Source organism: Molothrus ater, chromosome 9 (genome assembly GCF_012460135.2).
Source record: "Molothrus ater isolate BHLD 08-10-18 breed brown headed cowbird chromosome 9, BPBGC_Mater_1.1, whole genome shotgun sequence".
Taxonomy (NCBI): Eukaryota; Metazoa; Chordata; class Aves; order Passeriformes; family Icteridae; genus Molothrus; species Molothrus ater.
Genome location: NC_050486.2, coordinates 25,274,796 through 25,295,523, shown reverse-complemented (window position 1 = coordinate 25,295,523; position 20,728 = coordinate 25,274,796). Strand labels below are relative to the sequence as shown.

Below are 20,728 nucleotides of genomic sequence, written 5' to 3'. Positions count from 1 at the left end.
GAGAACAATCTCCCAGTTAAACCCAAACTATTGAAGACTTACTTGATCTGAGTCCAGTGTAACACGCAGACCCAGCTTAGTCATTCCATCTTCTTTCAGCAGTTTCAGATGAGGACACAGAGCCAGACAGAAAGCTTTTGCCACATTCTCAGTCAGTCTGCTGTGATCAGCTGGGTCACTCAGACCATTATGTTGCTCATCATTTTCTAGAAAAAACACCTGAAGGGAAGAGTCAACACAAGATGAAACACTTGGCTTTTCTAGAAAATTCAGGTCAGATGTCATTTCAACTTCTACAAATGAAGACTTAAGAAGTAACTGTTCAGGAAAGCCCAGCAAAAACCCCTAAAGACAAGTCACCTTAGGGAGGAAAAAATAAAAACTTCAGAAGAATGATTTAAATTTAAATAGTCCTCTAAAACCTCCTAGATCTGGTCAAAAGCCTTGCTATGGAAATTCACTATGTATCGCACATGGTTTTAATAAAAACCTGCTTTTAAACAGATGTTAAGTTCAGAAAAATTACACTTTTAATACAAGCCTGAAAATCTCTGCTATTTTTGTCACTGAACTTGTTTCTGTTCAGCCCAAGTGACCTGGGAAAAAAGGGCACACGGGGGCTGAGCTGCAGAGTAAGGAGCCTGGTTCCTCCTCAGCAGGCAAAGTGAAACACTTACAGAAATATTTTGACACCAGCATTTGTGTGCTGGCAGAGTCACAGGCAACATCAGCCATGCAAGCAGTTTCTGCGTGATTTATGCCACAACACTTTAACATGCAACATTTTAGAGAAAGTAGCTCGAAATAACATTTCTAAAAAACAATTTATATTAAGATTTGTCTCCATGTAGAAAGGCAGCTTTTCACACAAAGGCAAATGCAACCAACTGTTCCTGTGTGTAAGGCAGCAAGTGTTGTGGTGGTATCTGAACACTTGCTGAACACCCTGATGTGAGCAGCGCTGGCCGGTGCCGCGCGGGCTGTGGCTGTGTGAGGGGGAGGATGTTCCATCCCTCTGGTCCTGCAGGATGCCAGCCTGTGCAGGCAGGAAAGGCACCACAGCCTCGTGGGGAAGCAGAGGCTGCTGCCCTGTGGTGGCTGACAGACCCACCTCTGTCCAGCGGATGACCTTCCCGTTGGCCTTGTACTCGGAGCCGTGGAATATCTTCACACTGGTTATAGATTCCATGGATTTGCCATCAATAGGGCTCACAACGCTGCAAAAGAGAGGGAGGGAGGAGGGTGAGCTCTGACTCAGCACAAGAACTGAGCTGGACAGAGCCCTGTGCAGAAAGAGAATGACCTTGGAATCAAAAGGCATTCCTGAAAGGGGTCACATGCACAAGGCAGGTGCAGGAGGAGCTTCCTGGAGGTTTCCAACAAAGCTTTGCAGCAGAGCTGAGATCCTGTAGGGTTCTAACAGAGTAACGAGGTGTTTCATATAGGTTGGATTTTTGCTAATTTGTAAACTCAGTGTAGGCCATCAATACCTGAAACACAACTTACACAGCCCAGGACTTGATTGCAGAACCTAAGATTGATCTGGAGAGCCTGAAACTACAGAAATATCCTTCTTTCTAGGTGCTGAGCCCTGAAATATGGAATCCATCACAACAGCACTTTACTGCCATAAATACTTCAGCTGCCAAATCCACCTTCCTTTTGGCTTAACTATCAAGTGTCCAAAGATACTCTTGATGTTCAGCAATTTTGTTTCCAGCTTTACTTAATGCAAACTAAGCACCAACAGTGCAAGGTGACCACAATGTGCAGGGTTCAGCACTGAGAGTTGGAGACAGATTAGTGGTTTCCAATAACTGGATATTGGCAATGCCAAAAAAAATCCATAGCATTGCCAATATTCTAAATTGATGCTCCAAAGCTCTGGTATCTCAATTCCATTTTCATTACAATTAATTGCATCTTATCACTCAAAATAGAGGTGCAGACTTTTAATTCCTATTGATTTGAAGACTCGTGTGCCTTACAAGATCAATTAAAATTTTTAACAGGCACCGATGTCAAGTGCTCCCCTACTTACCCCTTGTTAAAGTTTTTATCATCTTCTACCCACTGAATGTGAACGTGTTCCTGAGGGTCTTCAGCATCTACTTTGCCACAGGTGATGGTGAAGTCTTTCATCTCTCTCAAGGCCTGTCTCAAAGAGTCCATGTTCTCAGCAGTTATCTGGACCATCACTCCATCTAGGGAACCAAGAAATCCTCATTAGCCAAGATAAGCCATGCCAACACAGCCTGTACAGAAAAAAACAAACATCCTTCATCTGTTTGCAACAGAGGTTAAATGTTCATGGGCAGCAGTGCTCCATAAACACACTCCTGAACAGTCACCTTCCTAAACTGCAAACCTGCTCAGTGCTGATGGGGGAAATCACAACAGTAAGAGAAGGGCAGCTCCCAGGTGAAGTCAGCTGTAGCAAAGTCCCCGTGCGTTTGCCTCACAACCTGACACATGTTCTAGAGGCCACCCTCAGAAATGCCACATGACACTGCTCCATGGAGCCATCTCCTTTGTTGGCTCTGGAAGCAGCACTCCAGCAGAGACAGTGGCTGAGAAGTCAGTGCTTGCCTGACAGTGGCAAAAGATACAGAATTTGGATTCACAGAATGAAGGTTGAGAAGACCTCCAGGATCATCCATTCCAGCCCTTAACCCAGCACCACTTTGGTGAATCTCAGTTATGGCAAAAATACCAGGAGTCAAACACTTCCCCATGTAGAGCCTGAGTCCCCCTGTGCCTCTGTCTTACTCTAACCACTACTCAGACGCAGGAAAGGGCACAATGACCTGCAAGCTCTGGTGGCAGGGGCTGCCCAGGGACCCCACCACGGCCACACACTCAGAGCTGTGAGCCAGGAGCTGGAGCAGCACGAGGAGCTCCTGCTCGCCCGTGGAGCTCTGCCAACTGACTGCTCCTGGGGGCACCTGGCATCCCTCAGCACCGAGGGCAGGAGCGCTGCTGCACCACTCCTGCCTGCACTGTCACAGGGACCTGACTGCACAGCTGTGCAGCTCAGCCTGCAGGCACTAACAGCTTCCAGCCAGGGCACCCCAGGGCAGCTCCTTCTGTGATACAAGAAACCAAATCCAAGAGGGGCCAGCTCGGTGCCTTCAACCTGTCCTGTTCTCTCTGCCCACATACAATGCACATTCTTACCCCAGCACACTGCAGAGCTATTTGGAAGCAGAGAAGTTTAGCAGGGCTTCCTCTGCTGCTTGGTGATTACACATTCTGTATTTCTTAGGCTCACAGTTTCCTCATTCAACCCAAACCAGTGAATCCATCACAGGCTCCCAAGCCAACTATTTTGTAGCTTACCCTCATTTTCTTGGGACCCTGTTTGGCAGCATCTGCACAAATTCCTCCTTGTTAAAGGAACTGGGTGGTTTTTGCTTAGAAGTAGGATAAAGCTGAAGCAGCAACAAGACTCCAAGGCCCAAGGCATATGAGCAGAGAGAGCCCTTTTAGCTGCAGAGCTGAGCTGGGCAAAGAGAGAAGTGTGTTTTAAGCAAGCAGTTTAGTTCTTACCTTCCACTATACTGGATTTGGCAAGGAAGCCTGAAGAGGATTTTAAAGCTCCACTGAACACAAAGAAGCTGGCACCAGTCACTGCAACAACAACAACAACAGGAGAGATTTAGTGAGGCTTTTGTCAAAGCAACGCCCTTACCCAAGAATCAGGTATCAGCTCTATCAGCCAGAGAGGTGATTACCCTGGATCAGGACAAATGCTGCTCGGAATTATGGTGCCTGCATTGCACATCATAAGCTTGGATATGCAAAGGCAAATCACCCAGTTATTTTCTAAACTGGACAACAGTTTTTGTCTAAGTTAATGCTTGTACTTTATCACTCTCCCTCTCCATGTTCTATACACCTCTGAGTTTCAGAATTACTAATTTTGGGCAACCAAGTACACAATTAACTTCCAAATGTTCCCACACAGGTGGCAGATTGTGAGTGAGCTGTTTATGGATCACACTAACACCAACCCACCAGCAAGGCCACAGCTCAAAGCCACTTGGCTTAAAGGAAAATGATCTTCAATGTCTACTAAGCATCATGAAATTCCTGCTGGAAATCCCTCTTCTTGTTCCAGAGGTGAAATTAACAGAAGTCAGACAAGACCATCAGTCCCAAGTGACATTCCATGCCAGTACATCTGCTGGAGTCACCAGTGATACTTGCAAACCATCCAAATCAGCCTCTGTCTTGTTCTCATTTGGAGATTGTATAAATGTCTTTGCCAGAAATGTCCCCAAATACACAACATTTAAATTCTCAGCACACAGCTGCTGCAGCCCTTCAGCCTACTGTAACAAAAATATACCCTGGAAATTAGATGGTCTAATTAAGGTGAAAATGAAAAGTTGCTTGAAGATGCATTATTACAATGCTGCTGTGGTTGGTTATTCCTATTGAACTTTCTGTCCTACTGAATCTAGTCTTTCTTTCACATAGTGTAGGTCAAGCCCAGGCAACCACAACCTCACCTGCACATCCCATAATGCCAAAGCCAGCTCTCATTATTAATGGAGAGGTGTTACCCAAGCCAGTTCCAGCACAAAGCTGCCCTGTCAGGGACTCCAGCGGTCAGACTGATTTTCTCTAACAGAAACTGGGTGAAAGCCAGCCAAACCCAGCTGTAGCCAATTGCCAAAGCTGGGCAGGCACCCAGGGGCCTGCAGCCGAGGCAGGGCTCCCCTCACCTTTCCTGGGCTGGTTGTGGATGCTGATGGCCTGGGTCTGGTAGTTGCCATCGTCGTTCTGCACACACACCAGGTGTGAGTCTGCCTTCTCGTTGAAACACGCTCCCCCTGCCAGCACGTGCTCGTTGGATTTGTTCATGGCTTTCATCATCTGCAAACACAAAGCTTTAGCATTTCCACCCAGCTCACCAAGCACTTCCATAAATAGGTGGTTCTTGGAGCAGTTGAACCAGAAGCTTCTCAAGTTCTCGTATTCCATGTCAGGTTTTAGCACTCAGAACCATAAACTGCTTTTGAGAAGAGGGTTCAGCTCTTTTACTGCCTGGATACTTTCAAGTGCCATCTTCTGTGCAATTAACATAAGTGGTAGAAGGGATAGCTGAGCTACAGAAATTGCAAAAGCTGTTTTCTACCTGGTTTTAAAAATACACAGGGAAAAAAAACCAGGAGAAAAACCCTGGGAGGAAATACTTGGCTTGTTTACACAACTGCAGTTGTTAATGACATAAATCATAAATGCCCCTCCACAGTTCAGTGCCACGTGGGCTCTCAGACTGGGGCCATTTCATCCTCTTCTGCCACAACCAGACACCAAATCTTCAGTGTCTCTGTGCTTCACCTTCATGAACTGGTGAAACTGGAATTAATGTTCCCAATTTAAGACTTCTAAAAAACATCCAAATTTTCTTTCTCTGCAAAGGAGGTCTCCAGAAAGCATCCAAAAAAGTTTATGACACAGTTGCCCTTCAGTTCTGCTGACTATCATCTAACATACACGGTTAGACGCCTTGACAAAATACCCTTGTGGATTCTATAGTTTCTTTTCTCAACTATTCCTCTTAATGGAGGCTCAGACTGGTGATTTTTGATACAAAAGAAAACTGAGGGAGTCACCCAACTCTGGAATTTGTTTCAAACAGGAAAATGACATGTTTGCTTAAAATAAAAAAGTCAAATTAAATGACACAAATCCCCCCGCAGTGAAAACCCAGAAAAATACTGAATTATTTGACATCTCCTAACAGCATTCACACTCCCACCTCTGCTTCCTGGAGCTCATAAGCATGCAGGCTACACACAACACATTTGTCTCTCTCAGTCCAATGTAAAACCTTAATTACAGTGTCAGGAACATTAACTGATGCTCGCTATTGACAAATGTGCACAGGTGTAATGTTTGGGGAGGAAACTTAATTAAGATTTTGCATCAGACATCAGTGTCTTTCATTATCCAGTTGATCATGCCATGCTCCAGAAACTGGATTTTAGCTCCAGAACAGCCACATTTGTGGAGCCCAGCAGTTGCCTTCAGCACAACAGGAAACAACTGGATGTGGCAACTGTGCTTCCTTAGAAGGCAACTGATTAAGGAATAACAGTCACCTTTGCTGAGGGATCAAAGAGACAACTAAGACCCTCTAAGCTTTAGAAAATTTGAATAATTTTGAAAACAAAAATATGTATTTAATAGAAAAACTAAATATTAATGTGGAATTTGTTAATCACAGGTCGAATTTTGCCCATTTAATACACGCATGAGATTTCAAATTAGTTTTTCACTTTTTGAATATTGAAAATACCTGAGTAACAGTCCTTTCTAATTAAATAAAAGTAAAGGTCTTATTATTTAATTCATCTTGAGACTGGCTCAGTTGGTTAGAGGAGGGTGATGGTAACACCAAGGTTATGGGTTTGATCCCTGTATGGGCCATTAACAGTTGGACTTGATGATCCTTGTGGGTCCCTTCCCAAAAACACAGAATATTCTGTGAATCTTAATTCAAAGTAAACTCATGAAAAATTCCCATTAATACATAATTATTCCCATTAATACAACTTTTCAAATGAATCACAAGCTATGAACAATGTTAAATTAAGTACCAATTTCTCCATTTAAAAGGTTGAATGCTTGCATCACAGCGGGAAGGGAAGCCGAGCACAAGGCAGGCAGAGTTTTGCTACGTCCCTGACACAGGAATTCCCTCTCAGTCCTCTCAGCCCATGCCTGGCACAAGTGGAGCTGACACCTTGCAGACACCAGGCACAGCTGACACTGAACTGCATTGTCTGTGCCAGATTGGATTCATTCAAACCTCACTGACCTCTCCCATTCTGGCACAACTGCATCAAAAATTAAAACACCTTTTAACAGACCCTTTATCTTCATCAATTTCATCTTTTTCAAACTTCATAAAAGAACACTTTTTTATTCAATGATTTTTTTTTACTCACTTATTTCACTCATATGCCTCTTGCAGGGAATTTCCCTCTTGAGATAAAGCTGCATCCTGCTCTGATCTTACAAGAACTTTTACAAATACCATTCTGCTCAGGAGGTTTGCTCTCACCCCAGCTCTGACAGGTTTCAAACCACCAAGTTACCCCCCTCTCTTCAGACAGAACACGAAATCAATCCCTTCTCCACTGTTCCCTTTCATTACTGTTCAAATACCTCCTCCCCCAGCTTTCTCTAGTTAGCAGCACTAACTCCTACAGATGCTGACTGATTTTCTCACACCAGAAATCAAGTATAAAATTTCAATGTTGAGGGAACTTTTACATAAAATAATCAGCAATCCAACAAATACTACTAAAAGCTTTGAGTGGGAACACACAACAAATGAGAAAAGCTAATGCATGTTTTCTTCCTAGTTTTCCTCAATTGTAAAGTTTGTCAACTTGCTCAAATCAAACATATGACACTTTATGTAAACAGCTCAAAAATCTGAAGAAAAAGAGTTTAAGAGTTTAATTAATAGTAAATGGAACTGCATTCTTCCTGTGAAGCCAGGCTCATTCACTTCCAAAAGCTGTGTGCCTCACACAGTTGCTATTTGCTTTTGAGCCATTTTTTCTTAGTGGTAGTGAATAAAATAAAAATTCCTCTAGATCCCTGGTACTCCAATCACAAAGAAATTGTACACAAATGTATGTTTTATAAGCATTACCTCATTATATCTGTTGCTAGGTATTTTGATGCTGGTTTTTCTGACTTCCATATCAACCACTAAACCTTGGACCACAGGCAGTGTGTACTGGTAGTTTCTGAAGTCCTGAGAATTAAAACAAGGTTTCAAGTCAGCCATGATGATCATCATTAACACTGTAGGTTTCAGAACTATCCTGGGTGACTACTACTGAGCCCATTCAAATAACTGTAATCAGTGGCTGGAAGGCAGGGAGGGACAGACATACCACAGCATGTGACCCATGTAATTGCAGTACACAAATGAAAAAATATCTCCTATATCAAAATTAATGTTCTCCAACCTTGAATATCATCACTGTATGTGAGAAAATTTGCTCTCCGTGTTCTGTTACATTACTAGATGGAGTTATTAGTTTTTCTAGCAGTGAGATTAAGTCATGCATCAAAGAGAATTTCCTATATTGAAAATATTTGCCAAGTAGGAAGAGATAATAACATCCCTTCAGTCAGAGCACGATGTAATCAGAGACCTGTGACTGCACACTGTGATGACCCAGCACTTCTGAGGAAGCAGTCTGAGCAAACAATGCACTTATTTCAAAATCCAAACATCCTCCAGCAGCCAGGTTTGGGATATTGATTTGGGAACCTTGTTACAATTCACTGTGTTGTTGAAAGGCTAACATCCACTCTCAGTAACAGCAGGGAAATTCACCCAAATCCCCACTACTTCCTCTTGCATCTCCTGGACCTTCCAGCTGCTACGTGCACCTGGAGTCCCCATCTCCCCACACAGATCCACCCACACCACTGGAATGCACAGATTCCATCACAGACTTACTGCAAGGAGGTTCATGATTGTGTGTCCGTCTCTCCAAACAAAGGCTTACGGAATCTGACACTAAAGAGTGGGCATGGATAAACTGGAATAAAACGGAAAAGAACAGGTCAGATGGAAATTTACATACTCCTATTGTGCAAAACCAGACTCAAATATCATGGCCTCACTTGAATGTGGTAAGCAGCAGCTAAAGAAGAGACTGGGAAGACTGGAGTTTAAAAAGCAAAAGGGCAGAAGGGTTCAACATTGTAATGACCTCACATGTGTCATGGCTGCTTGCCCACTGTTCTAGAAACAAGAATAATTATGTGGAAAGCTTGCAGGCTCCACACTGCAGGACTGAACTGAGTGACCTGGGCCCTGATGGCAAAGATGACCTTTCTAAGTGCTTCTTGGAAATGGCTTCTATTTTTGCACACCCATCCTGCTGCTCTCCACTACAGCATCATCAGTCTTTCAGTTCTGTGGCTGACATGTGACATTCAAGTGATAACCCAGATTATTTTATTTCCTGTTTTCATTATTTCGTGAGAGTGTGGCAAACTCCACAGGGGTACATCAAAAACAATTTAAAGGACATTTATGGTATGTCAGTGATGTAAAATATCTGCATTCCTTGCCTGACATCCATACCTGTCAAACATCTGTGATGCAATTCTGAGTGCAGGGCATGAATCTGGCTGCATTACGTTATGTTGCAGCAGAAGCCATCACAATGCCTGGAACATGACTCATGCTCTGGTACATAATGCCAAGGTTTCCTAAACACATGTTTGAAGGAGGATTCCTAAGCTATCCTCAGGCAAACACTCAGCCTGATTTCCCCAAATGCCACACTCCCAGTTCCCAGTGTGGTCAGAAGGGACTGCAGAACGCTCAGCATCATGTGAATAACATGAGGATTTCCTGATGGGAATCAGCTCCAGCCTCTGCACACTGATTTGATACCTGGAAGCACCACACACAACCAACCCCTGCACGGTGCCCTGAGGCACCAGCAAGGGCTGAATTTCCTGTGTCTGCCACTGGTTTCAAGCTCCTCCATCCCAGATGCACCGAATTCCCTGAGCCTGGGCTGTTGGGCTGATCTATGGATGCTCAGCAGATGCTTTCTGCACACCCAGCAACCCCAGGGCCTCCTGCATCTGATCTGCACTGCCAGCAGCACTGCACAAGTGGCTGGATTCTGACAGCTGCACCAGCAAGGAGGATGGAAGGAAACCCAGCAAACCTGGGCCACAAAAGCAGGGAGAAACTGAGGCAGTGCCCTGCAGTCACCACTGGCACAGCTCAAGGGAAAATGTCTAAATCCAAACCACAGCTGTGGGAATGATGCAAAGCTTGGCTTCCCAGGTACTTTTCTTTGTCACTATCAAAACACTTCTTTCTGTGCTCAGAAACAGATGTCATATCCATAACATGAGCGTTTTTGTTTGTTTTTCTAAATACTGATGGGAATAAATGCACTACTTTAAAAATGCCTGCAGGTACACACCAAAACCTACACACCTTTAACATTAATGTTTCTTTGGACAAGTTTAACCTTCAGTCCTCATCCTCAGAAGGCAAATTTTGATGATTTTATTTTTCTCCTCCAGCAACACACATATTTTGTGGAAAATTCCCAATGTTCTCAAAACTTTAAAAGTTAAAGTGACAAATCTCTGCACAGTATATTATAAAACTTATTTTCTTAAAATGGTCTGAAAGAGTTCTGGGAAAAATTAGCAACAGACCATTTTCATAGTAATTTAGATTAATGAGACATGCCAATTAAAACTGAAGATGAGTAAGACATACAATTTTTGGCCCATCATGGTGGACAGACTGCCAGTAATGTCTTTGCTCCAGCAATGGTAAATGTCTTTTGAAAATTATTTACTTAACTTTATGCCAATTTCATGCTAACTGCTAAGATTTTGTTCAGATGAAGCATTCTCTCCAGCTTATTTATTATTAGTGCCAACAGTATTTTTTCAACAAACTGCCAAGTTTGTTGCCCCTGCACATATTGCCACTCTCTGGCAAATGAATACAGTTTTAAAAACCTAAAAGCAAATGTCCTTTCATTTCAGCATGGAAAGATCTTAACATCTCAAAGCTCTCCCTTGTGCTATCTATGCCAGCTAATCAGACTTGTTCTGCACATAACTCTCAGGTCACTAAATGGATACAAGCATGCTCAGAACATGATTTGTCTCCCCAAAAACCTCCCTGATGACCCAGCAGAGTTGTAAAAAGCTTGTAGGTCCCATCACCACCTGAGTGCTGCACTGTGGGTCTGACACACAGCTCTTCTTGCCTGCTTGAGCCTGGGTGGCTCTGACAGGTAACAATCCCTGGCTGGGGAGTGCTCTGGAGCAGAATCCATCCACTCCCTGCACGAGTTACTCACGCCTGTACTCAGCTCCGAGTCTCAGCATCAGCCGGATGGGGAACACTTTGGCCCAGGGAGTCTCCCACTTCTGGATGAGGATGCCAAACAGGTAGGGTGGGGTTGGGAGCACCAGGTCCTGCAGGGACTGATAGGTCGCTGCAACGTACAAGAACCCTCCGTGTTCTTTGCTTCCAAGGAAGCTCTGGCTGAAAAAGGAGTGTCCCAGGTTGCCAACAATGTTACCTATGGGAAAAAGAGAAGTTCATTACTTCACTGGATTGAGAGCTGTATCAAGAATGTCAGGAGTTTTTCAGAAGGGAAAAAAATCCATGTTAAATTCACTTTTCTTCCTGGAGCATTAGTGTGTATTAACCACACCTGAAACAATGGGTCAACCACAGCTGCTCTGGGCAACCTGTGCCAGGCTGAGACTGCCCTTTCAGGATACCACAGGAGAGTTCAGGCCAGTACTGCTGCTGAGGTGGTACCTGAAACCTCCCCCTGGCACTACAGACACATCCACACAAAGCCTTTTTTCAGTGCATTACAGATATTAAAGGGACTTCCACTGCAGAAGCTGCTGTCGTTTGAACTAAACTTTTGGATTCAGTTGCAATTTAAGGAGGGATGTGCACCTGGTCAAACAATTAGTGCCCCCTGGTTGTCCTTCCATTTAGGCAAACCACTGGGGTGCTTGCTCAGACACATATCAAAGATCTGGGTCATTTCAAGAATTACACAAAAGACTGTTTATTTCATTAGTACACTTAATGTAAAACACAACTAAGAGAGACACAGGGGAGAAACATCACTAATTTTTATTCACATTTTTACTCTTTGATGCTTCTGATTTCCAAAAATGTTTATACTCAAATGGCTGAATGAATATGAATGTTGATTAGGTTATTATAGCATCCAACACAGCATTTAACACTGAAGCAAAGAACCATGGTGTGATTCCTTTTACCAAATGACAACAACAGCATGCAAATAATGTACAGAACAGCTGATCACAATTCTCCATAGGAAGATGTGAATATTAATAGTGCTGATTTGCTCTCAAAGAAAAAGACAAATTCAGAGAGCATGGTGTGCATGATCACACCACTCATGAGGAATTGCATGGGACTGAGGTACTCATGCAGACCTCCTGGGCTTCTGGAACAATCCCAGGCTTTCCCACCTGCAGACAGAGACTGCTAAGTAGGAGTTTGAGCTCCTTCAGCACCTCATAACAGAGTGTTTGTAGCTGAACTCAAGGCAGTGATGTGCACCTCTCCATCTGCACATCCACTGGGCACTACCTAGGGAGATTCTTCCTTTTATATACATGATGCACACACAGACAAATGCCAGGTTTTAAGTAAGTAAAACTGTGAGTCACAGAAGTGATACTTTGACATCCTCAGTAATACAAGTTATAATAATACAGCTATTCCAGCCCTCCCTCTGGAGATGTGGCCATGCTGCTTTGCACCTCTCCAGACCACCTTGGCACAATCATCACTCAATATTGTCCTTTACACTACCTTGAGTCCTCCAGCTTTACATATAGTGACTGGCAGGTCTGTAAGCAAAAGGCTCTTTTTATACTCCAACTAACAAATAAGCTCAAGGGGTTACTTATTTTTCAAATTGCAGGGCCCCTTTGTGGATTTTTTTCTGTACTCACAACTGCTGCACAAAGTAAGTTATTAGGTTCCCTGTTAGAAAGTGACAGCTTTGGCAGCCCAGCATCCCATAGCAGGGTGAGGCTCATTCAGAGTTTGCCACTGTCCTGCAAAGCCAACCTGTAATTTTACAGATGCACACAGGCCAAAGCTGACATGATCACCCAGATCAAACTCCAGAACTCTTAGAATGGCTACAACTTCTCAGCTGAGCATACTTGATGAAAAGCAGCTACTGGTCAAACTATCAGGAATAACAGAGCCACATCAAATGGCAGCTGCTGAGAATCCCTGCTCCTGCCCATGTGCAAATGCAGCTCTGTCAGCTGTGCTGGGACACTGCTCAGTGAAATACCAATGCACCAACGTGGGTATCCTGCTAGTGAGTGCAAACCAGTGTATCCACTGGTGCTCATGAGAAAGATTTTCACTTATCTAAAATAGCTGCTGGCACTCGTTTGCTTTTGCAGTTTCCACCTACCCTCACTAATCGCCTCTTCTTCATTTATACTTCCTTTTCCCCTTCCCATCTGCTCTTACCCAAATAGAGCTACAGGCCTGATAATAAAGTTACTTGGTGAGGTTCTCAGCTCCAACAACATGATCACAATAATCCTTTTTACCCTTCAAGTGTATGACGTGTATGAACTGCCAAACTGCACTGAGTTCTGCCCCCTTTTCTGTGGATTTTCTGTGTGAGAGGCCAGGCAAAGTGCAGCTGTACAATCCTGTATGGATCTGAGACGTGTGGCACTGCCCACTGGAATGACAAAGCAAGCAGACATTTCCACTTGAGACTGGTGCCAAGTGCTGCAGCAGAAGGGGATGACTACTTATTTTTTCTGTTTCAGGAGATGGAGCCTCAAGGCTCACACGCCTGGGATGCCTTAATAATAATTTTTCAGCCAACGGAAACATGGAAAAAACCCTCAGAGTTGAATCTGCAACTCAGCTGTTCAGCCCTTTCCTTCCATAAGCCACAGCACCATAAATTACTCCTTGTGACACAAGCAGTTTGCACAGTGCAAGATCCAAGAGGCTGCCACCACTTTAAGAGGACAAATTACTGGGATTAGGTAGCTGTGCTGCAATTCATTATTTATAACAGCTTAAGAGTCTGCATGTGGACAGCATGGGAAGAAGCAAGTATTTTCCTACACACTTCTTTAGTGCCCTTTTCAGTCAGCACCACCAAGTCAAAAAGCCTCTTTGGGCTTGCCCCTCAAACATTTCTGCCATGACCAGGGGCTGTCAGTTTTTCCTGCCCTGTCTCTCTTAAGGTCATTCCAAGCCAAGGCCCCACTGAGAAGTTGCTATTCCCAGCCTGACACTGTCAAACCAAACCCACTGCACCATTACACATTTTAAGCACAGAACTGTTTCAGAGGCTTGTAGAGAAAGTGTAGGCGTCAGAAAAACCTTCAAAAATAACTATCCTTTGCAAAAGCATGTAATTTAATTTAAAACATATCACAACTTCCTTTCTAATGAGGCAATCTCAGAGTGAGCAGAAAGGTGCCTTTCCATATATTAAGTTCCAGCACCTGACATTATTTAGGAAGTGCTTTAAGTGTGCATGATGCATCTAAAGCAGTTCTGCAGGAGGTCAGTACTTATTCTCTTCTCAATTATACTGGGTTATCCTTGGCTTTAAATCTTAAGCATCCCTACAAAGTTGTCCAGAAAAAAAAAAGATGCTTTTATCCATAGTGTTTTGAATTCTTCACTGTTCATCTTTCCATGATGAACAATGTGCTTTGTATAGCAGTTTGGCAATCCCTTCTGGCCTATAAAAAACAGTCTATAACAGGAAAGGTAGATGAGGAAAAAAAATATTCCTGCATTTGTTTATTGCCCTCAATGAGTAGTGAAGCCAGTTAGGTGCTTTTACCAAAAAACAATGAGATTAAATTCTCAATGTATGCTTCCCATCTTTTGGTTAATTCCAGGTCAAAAAGGTAACGGCATCCAGACAATTGCAAGGCATTTATTTGTGGCTTGGGGAATTCCAGCCAGAACAGCCAGGAACTGCCATGTACCAAACTCTGCTGGCATCCTGAAAACCCCAGCAACCCAGTCCTGCAGCAGGAGATGCAAAGCAATATTCACCTGTGAACAATCTTGCCAGATGGATTTTCTTCAAGAGCACATTTCCTTTGGAGAAGGAACACAAACCCCATCACTCCAAGAGCCACAAAGAGCCACAGAAAAGCCAAGACCATGAATGTACCTTGATGCCCCAACACATCTGTAGCAGATGCCAACACTGAGAAAAACCTCCATATCAGCTCCACATTCAAAGTTCTGGCCATGGTCAGCATCTCTTTATTGAAACACATCAGGAAGCAATTTGGAAAGAACTTGGAAAGAACTTCCTCCTATTGCCAAGGGCCATAATGCTTCACTTACTACCAGTGAGAGCAGCAGCTGCCAGCACCCAGAACTTTCTCAGGCTACTCTGTGGCAGCCTTCCTAACATCACTCACTGACCTCACATGAAGTTTGATTTTGTCTCCACCTTTCCACAGACCAGCTGGCTAACCTGTTCTCTGTTCAGAACATCTACATGGGCTTCTTTACAGATCTACAATTAACTACCACCATACTGAATTAAAACCATACTGGGTAAAAAATGCACAAACTGTGTCTGGGATAGACCCACCCTCACAAGGAATATCCCCAAAAACCAGGGTGACCACAAAGCCATTTCAGACAGTGGCCAGATTTACATTTCCACTACAAAAGTAACAGTAGCTTTTATTGTTTTCCAGCACAGAGCTGATGCACTAGGGCATCTCTGGCAGCACTACATTAACACATCCAACTGCCTCAAAGTACCCATTCAGATGGACAGAAGTCCTCATTTTCCCATTCACTTCGAGGCTTATAGCCAACAGACAAGGATAATCATGGGATTACTGCTACAGCGGTGCAACTACTACAACCACCACCGAAATCATTAGCTTCCAATTTCAAAACAAGAAAAGCAACACAGCAGGGAGCTTGATGAGAGAGGGGCCAGAGGAAAAGTAAAGTGATGAAAAGTGAGCAGCAACAAATATTTGCCTTAACAGACTTTGTTTTTTCTAACTCACATGCATACAGTTTACAGTAAAAAATACCGTTTTTTCCTTCAAAATCTCTCTGCTGCCATCCTACCAGAGGCAGCCTGCAAACAGCACCCAGCACAGAGGGCAGGACTCTGCCTCCAGAACAAGTTATCCCTTCAGGAAAGCGGAAACATCTGGGAAGAGGCATGAGTACATACAAGCACTTTGTGCTTCTAGGCTTGAGCACAGAATTCAAACTCCTAAATTCATGTGACTCATGAAGAAATCATTTGCTATGGATTGGGCTTTAATCCAACAAACAAAAAGGAATGCTGTGTTTTCCCGCTAAAACAAGACCAAGAAATATAAAACCACTTCAAAGCAATATCAACAACATAAAAAGTAATTCTTGTTTCCGTTCCAATAAAAAGTACTTTTTACAGTACATTTATTTTATTACTGTTTTTAAGAAAACTTATACTAAAGGAAATAGATAAAAAACCTCCACAGAATTTACTTCAGTTTCCTGACACAGAATATATTTAAGCCAATATATTATATAATGAAAAATGGAATGGTGAGGCAGGCTGTTAAATAGTCCTCTAAATTCTACTGGGAATTCTTGTTTGCTCTAAATGTCTAAATCATCTCATTGCCAGGAGAGGTGCAGTACCTCTGAAATGAACAGCTTGGAAAGCACGGCTCCACCTACAAGAGCAGAACTGCTAACCACTTCCAAGGGATTACAGACACCAAACTGAAACCCCTACAGCATCACCTCCTCTCTGCCTGAATAATGTTTAAAGCAGCCAAGTTACAAATATGCTAACAGATCCTTCTGCCTCTCAACGCGTGCCTTGGAAAGGAAAAGAGGATGGATGTTGAAAGAGCATTCCCAAGTGCTTTGGGAATTCATCAAGGTGCACTATCTACAAGACCTGCAGGCATTATACAGTAACTGAAGGTGTCTGTCTGCTCATCCTTCACGTCTGAAACACAACACACAGCAGATCCCACCAAAAGAAAACACACAGTGGAATTCTTCAACAGCAACATTCGGTTTCTGATTAACAACTGTACAATAGCAGGCAGCTCTTTGCACCAGTGGAATTGTAGGATATCAAATTACTACCACTACAGTACTAAAAAAGAATTCCAAATACATTATGTAGGAGTTATAAATTATGTATTTCTGTAGTGTAATTATACAGAACTTCACAGCAATATACACACCAAGCTGGATTTATATCTGCAATATACATATATACACATTTATATACACATGCTTGCCATTTTTCATCTCTATCTCCCTCTGAATAACATCATTATAAGACAAAGAAAATGAACTGAGGTTTAGAACAGTAGTTGTTTGCCATGCACACAAGCTCCATTATGACATGAGATAATAATACATTCTGAACCTGGCAACCTCTCTGGACAAGCTGACCTTTATTGTACAAAGATATTTTAGGAAACAAGTATCTTTCATTATTTTATTAAAGTACTGGGTTCAATCACTCCAAAGGCATTAGGAATGATAAGCAGAACCTCCTGTAAATGTATTTTCAGCATATAACCTTAATGTGATGCAATTTCACCTCTGGAAAACAAGCTTTATCTTCTGATGAGTGGAACCAAATACTTGCCTATTTCCTTATAAGGATTTTTGAATTCTAAGGTCTAACAATAATACCTAGAAGTGGAAGCCTATTTATTTAGTAAATGCAAAATGTGCAATGGTTTACATAAAAATCTTGCAATCAAGAAACAAAAATTCAAAATTCAGGGATAATTTCTGAAATGCTCTATAGTTCATTCTGGACACACACATATATATATATTATTTTAAAATATAAATAGGATCTCCATAATGTAGTAACAGACATAGGCAGTATGAGAATCAAACTTCTGAACCACCTGGTCAGGAGATACTGAACATACTATCCACAAGAATTCTCAACATTTTCTTTCTGGCTGGAAGATCTTTGGAGCAGCTCCCTAGGTTAGCAGTATTTTATCTGGTGAGATGACTAGAACACTGGATACTAACAACCAACAACTCATCCTCGTATCAGCTTTGAGCCTTATTCTCTTTTATTTTTTTTTTTTTTTCAAAAAGAGCCATTTGCTGTGACAAAAATATATCTGACCCTGTATGATTTTTAACATTTTTAACAGAGAGCATTCCTACCTGCTAAGGCATCCCGGTAAAGTTGCACAAAATGGTTAAAGATATCCTTAGGCAAACATTTCTCATCAGGCAAACACTGCAGGAGAATGACGATCTCCGACTGCCCCACCGCGTGCATGCCTTTGGTGGTGAAACACCAGCACTTCCTGTTCACATCTGCACGGATGGAAACATGGATCAGCAGAGCAGAATTGCAAAAAGGATCCCTACATTTCACTGCAGTGAAAAAAAAACTGGAAGGAGCAGTTTTACAGCACGTATTGTTGTGTTATCTGTCACACAGACAAATTACGTCCTACATCTGTTACCGTGAGGGCAGCACATCCAAAACAAGAGCAGCTCAGTAATTCCCAGTTTACAGCTAAGGGAGAGCCAGAGCATTACAGCTCCCAGTCAGATCTTGGGATTAACACCACAGAGCAGACTTTTAGCAGTTTCTGTATTCAAATGAAAGGACAGGATTTAAATGTGAATGAAGGAGCCTGGGAAGGGGCCAGGCTGTTGGCTGTGTGTACCATGATCCTGACAGCTAAAACAGTTTCCAGCAGTGATATCTTCCTTAATATGGAGAGCTGGATGTCAGGTGTCTCCATGAGACCTCACTGTATTGTTCTGCTTCACAGGGATGTTAGTAATGATATGTGCTCTGAGCTTCATTTCTTGAGAATACTAAGTTATTGAAATTAAACCTGTGTCTATAATATATTACCTTTTTATACATATGTAAAACATTGTACTGCAATCCAAGAGATGCTGAAAGGTTTATAAATCATTTATTAATAGAAAACTGTCCTTCCAATTTCTCATTGTGTTTCTATCCAGCAGAGATCAGCTGAGGAACTGGCATGAGAAGCCATCCTGTGCCTCTCCACTCCTCCCTCAGCGCAGGTACACACAGGCACAGGACAGAAAGAGACAGGAGAGGTGCACAGAGGAATGGAATGGAACCTCTGCACTGTTATGGGATCCCATCTGCTTTTTCCAGAATGGGATGACAGGGGAATAAGTGAAGCAATCAAAGGAAAATGGGTGATAAAATACCCTGCCCTACTAAGCTCTACAGGGGACATTGATCTCCAAACCTGAGACTGGAGGCTCCATCAGTCCAGTTTCTATTTTCTTCATAAAATTATCTGTACTGATACCTAAATCACCAGAAAAGGGCCTTTTGACATTTAACTTTATATGGCTCAATACAAAGTTTTCAACCTGTATACTTTTTCTGAGACTATCACACCAAATAAAAATGCTGCTGTTCCTACTAATAATCTAGATAACATTCCCCCTCTCATAGACTAAGACTTATTAAATAATAAACACTTACAATTTACTATTTTTACCATCGACAGCAAATTAGCATTTAAAACAAATACTAGAGGGTCAGGGCCACCATCCTCCAGCTGCTGCATGACAGAGATCTGAGAAGGGTCTCTCTTCCACAGCATAGTCTACGAAAGAAACACAATGAAATCCATAAATTACTGGTACAGACTGTACATTATAATCAGATAACTCCAATTCCAATTCTTTTTACTATTTTGACCTTTTAGACAAAAACTTATTTAAGTATTGCTGGTTTAAGTGATTATTTCCTAGGCTGGTATTTTCAAACTTCAACAGAATTTATGAGATAGCCTCTGTACATCCTTTAGAAAGGTGCAGCTTGTTTCAGAAAAATAACTATTTTTCAGTGTCAACTAGAGGAGAAAATTGAAATCAAATTGAAAAATGTGTCACAATGTCAACTGAAATCCCAAATGACTAAGAAGTTAAGAATTGTTATTTAAATCACAGCAAGGCTGAAGGGCATCAGTCCTAAACTACCACAGGATGGAACAGATCTGAAATTAAATGCTGCTCACATTTTGGGTTTGACACTATCCTGAAATAAAAGGTTACTTTCAACTTAACATTAGAAACACAATGTGTCAGCAAAATATCTAATAGGAATAAAACAAACAAAGAAGAGAAAATAAATTCATTACAGGGATGTATTAAAGGATGTCATGAATCAGACTGTGGAAAGCAATTTCATATAAAGAAATACACATTTTCTAATCTTTTCAAAATTAGTTTTTAATTTTCTGAAGCCTCCTCAATTTGGAACCTTTATAAAGGGATATCACAATGACTAAAAGCTGCACTGTGGGCCATGATGTGCAATAGTGCTGTTGAATGCAGTGCTTGGGGATGCCTCAGACAGAGCCCATGTTCCAACAGAATTTCAGAGAAGGGAAGCATGAATATTCAAAAGACTAATTAAAACCTATCTCTATTTGAAACATTCCCCACAGTCCGATTAGTAAAGAAATTAGCACATGTTTCTGGACTGCAGTTAATTTTTTGCTTTGTGTTTTACTTTTTACAGGAATTTCACTGCAAGGTGGGGCTTTTCCTGGATGCAAATAGGGATCAATTGTGCAAAGGAGTGGCCCAACATTTACCCACGAGTGCTTACTGAGAATTGTTTCCAATACTCAGCACACTGCCAGCATCTTATTTTTAAAATAAACACACCAGCCACTAGGTTATTGCATCTGGTAAGCATAAAAGCTGGCTGCCAAATTATACCCTCACCTCCTTTTACTCCAGTAGAGATGAGAATTGGAGGAAGACCATCTTCAGGAATCAGATTCATTGCACTGCCAACAGGACTGCCAACCTGAGTTATATTTCCCGAGAATACAGAGGCATTATCAGTCTACAAGAAGCAAACAACAAGGAAGGACAACATTAAAACAGTAATAATGATACAAATATAAGAGTTGGCTGGCTAAATTATTATAGATGTAGGTGAAGGAGTCTGTGTCTGCTGGAGAAACAGAAGCACCAAGTAATTTGGCTCTGTAACAACAGATGATCATGTGATGACTCCTGTATGTGAACTATTGCTAGAAAATCTGCTCAGAGCCTGCACCTCCCTTCTCTAACATCATACAA

The 20,728-nt window shown here is 42.2% G+C and overlaps 1 protein-coding gene across 1 annotated transcript in view; it reads right to left on the bottom strand.

Moving 5' to 3' along the window:
- Positions 1 to 20,728, bottom strand: part of ZFYVE9 (zinc finger FYVE-type containing 9) — a 56,296-nt gene that overhangs the window by 2,887 nt on the left and 32,681 nt on the right. Inside the window, 13 exon segments of the mRNA XM_036388071.1 lie at positions 43 to 219; positions 1,112 to 1,217; positions 2,042 to 2,204; positions 3,550 to 3,630; positions 4,731 to 4,881; positions 7,679 to 7,783; positions 8,501 to 8,529; positions 8,532 to 8,582; positions 10,896 to 11,120; positions 17,789 to 17,944; positions 19,113 to 19,215; positions 19,217 to 19,236; positions 20,366 to 20,489. Coding sequence (XP_036243964.1) covers positions 43 to 219; positions 1,112 to 1,217; positions 2,042 to 2,204; positions 3,550 to 3,630; positions 4,731 to 4,881; positions 7,679 to 7,783; positions 8,501 to 8,529; positions 8,532 to 8,582; positions 10,896 to 11,120; positions 17,789 to 17,944; positions 19,113 to 19,215; positions 19,217 to 19,236; positions 20,366 to 20,489 — 1,491 coding nt within the window.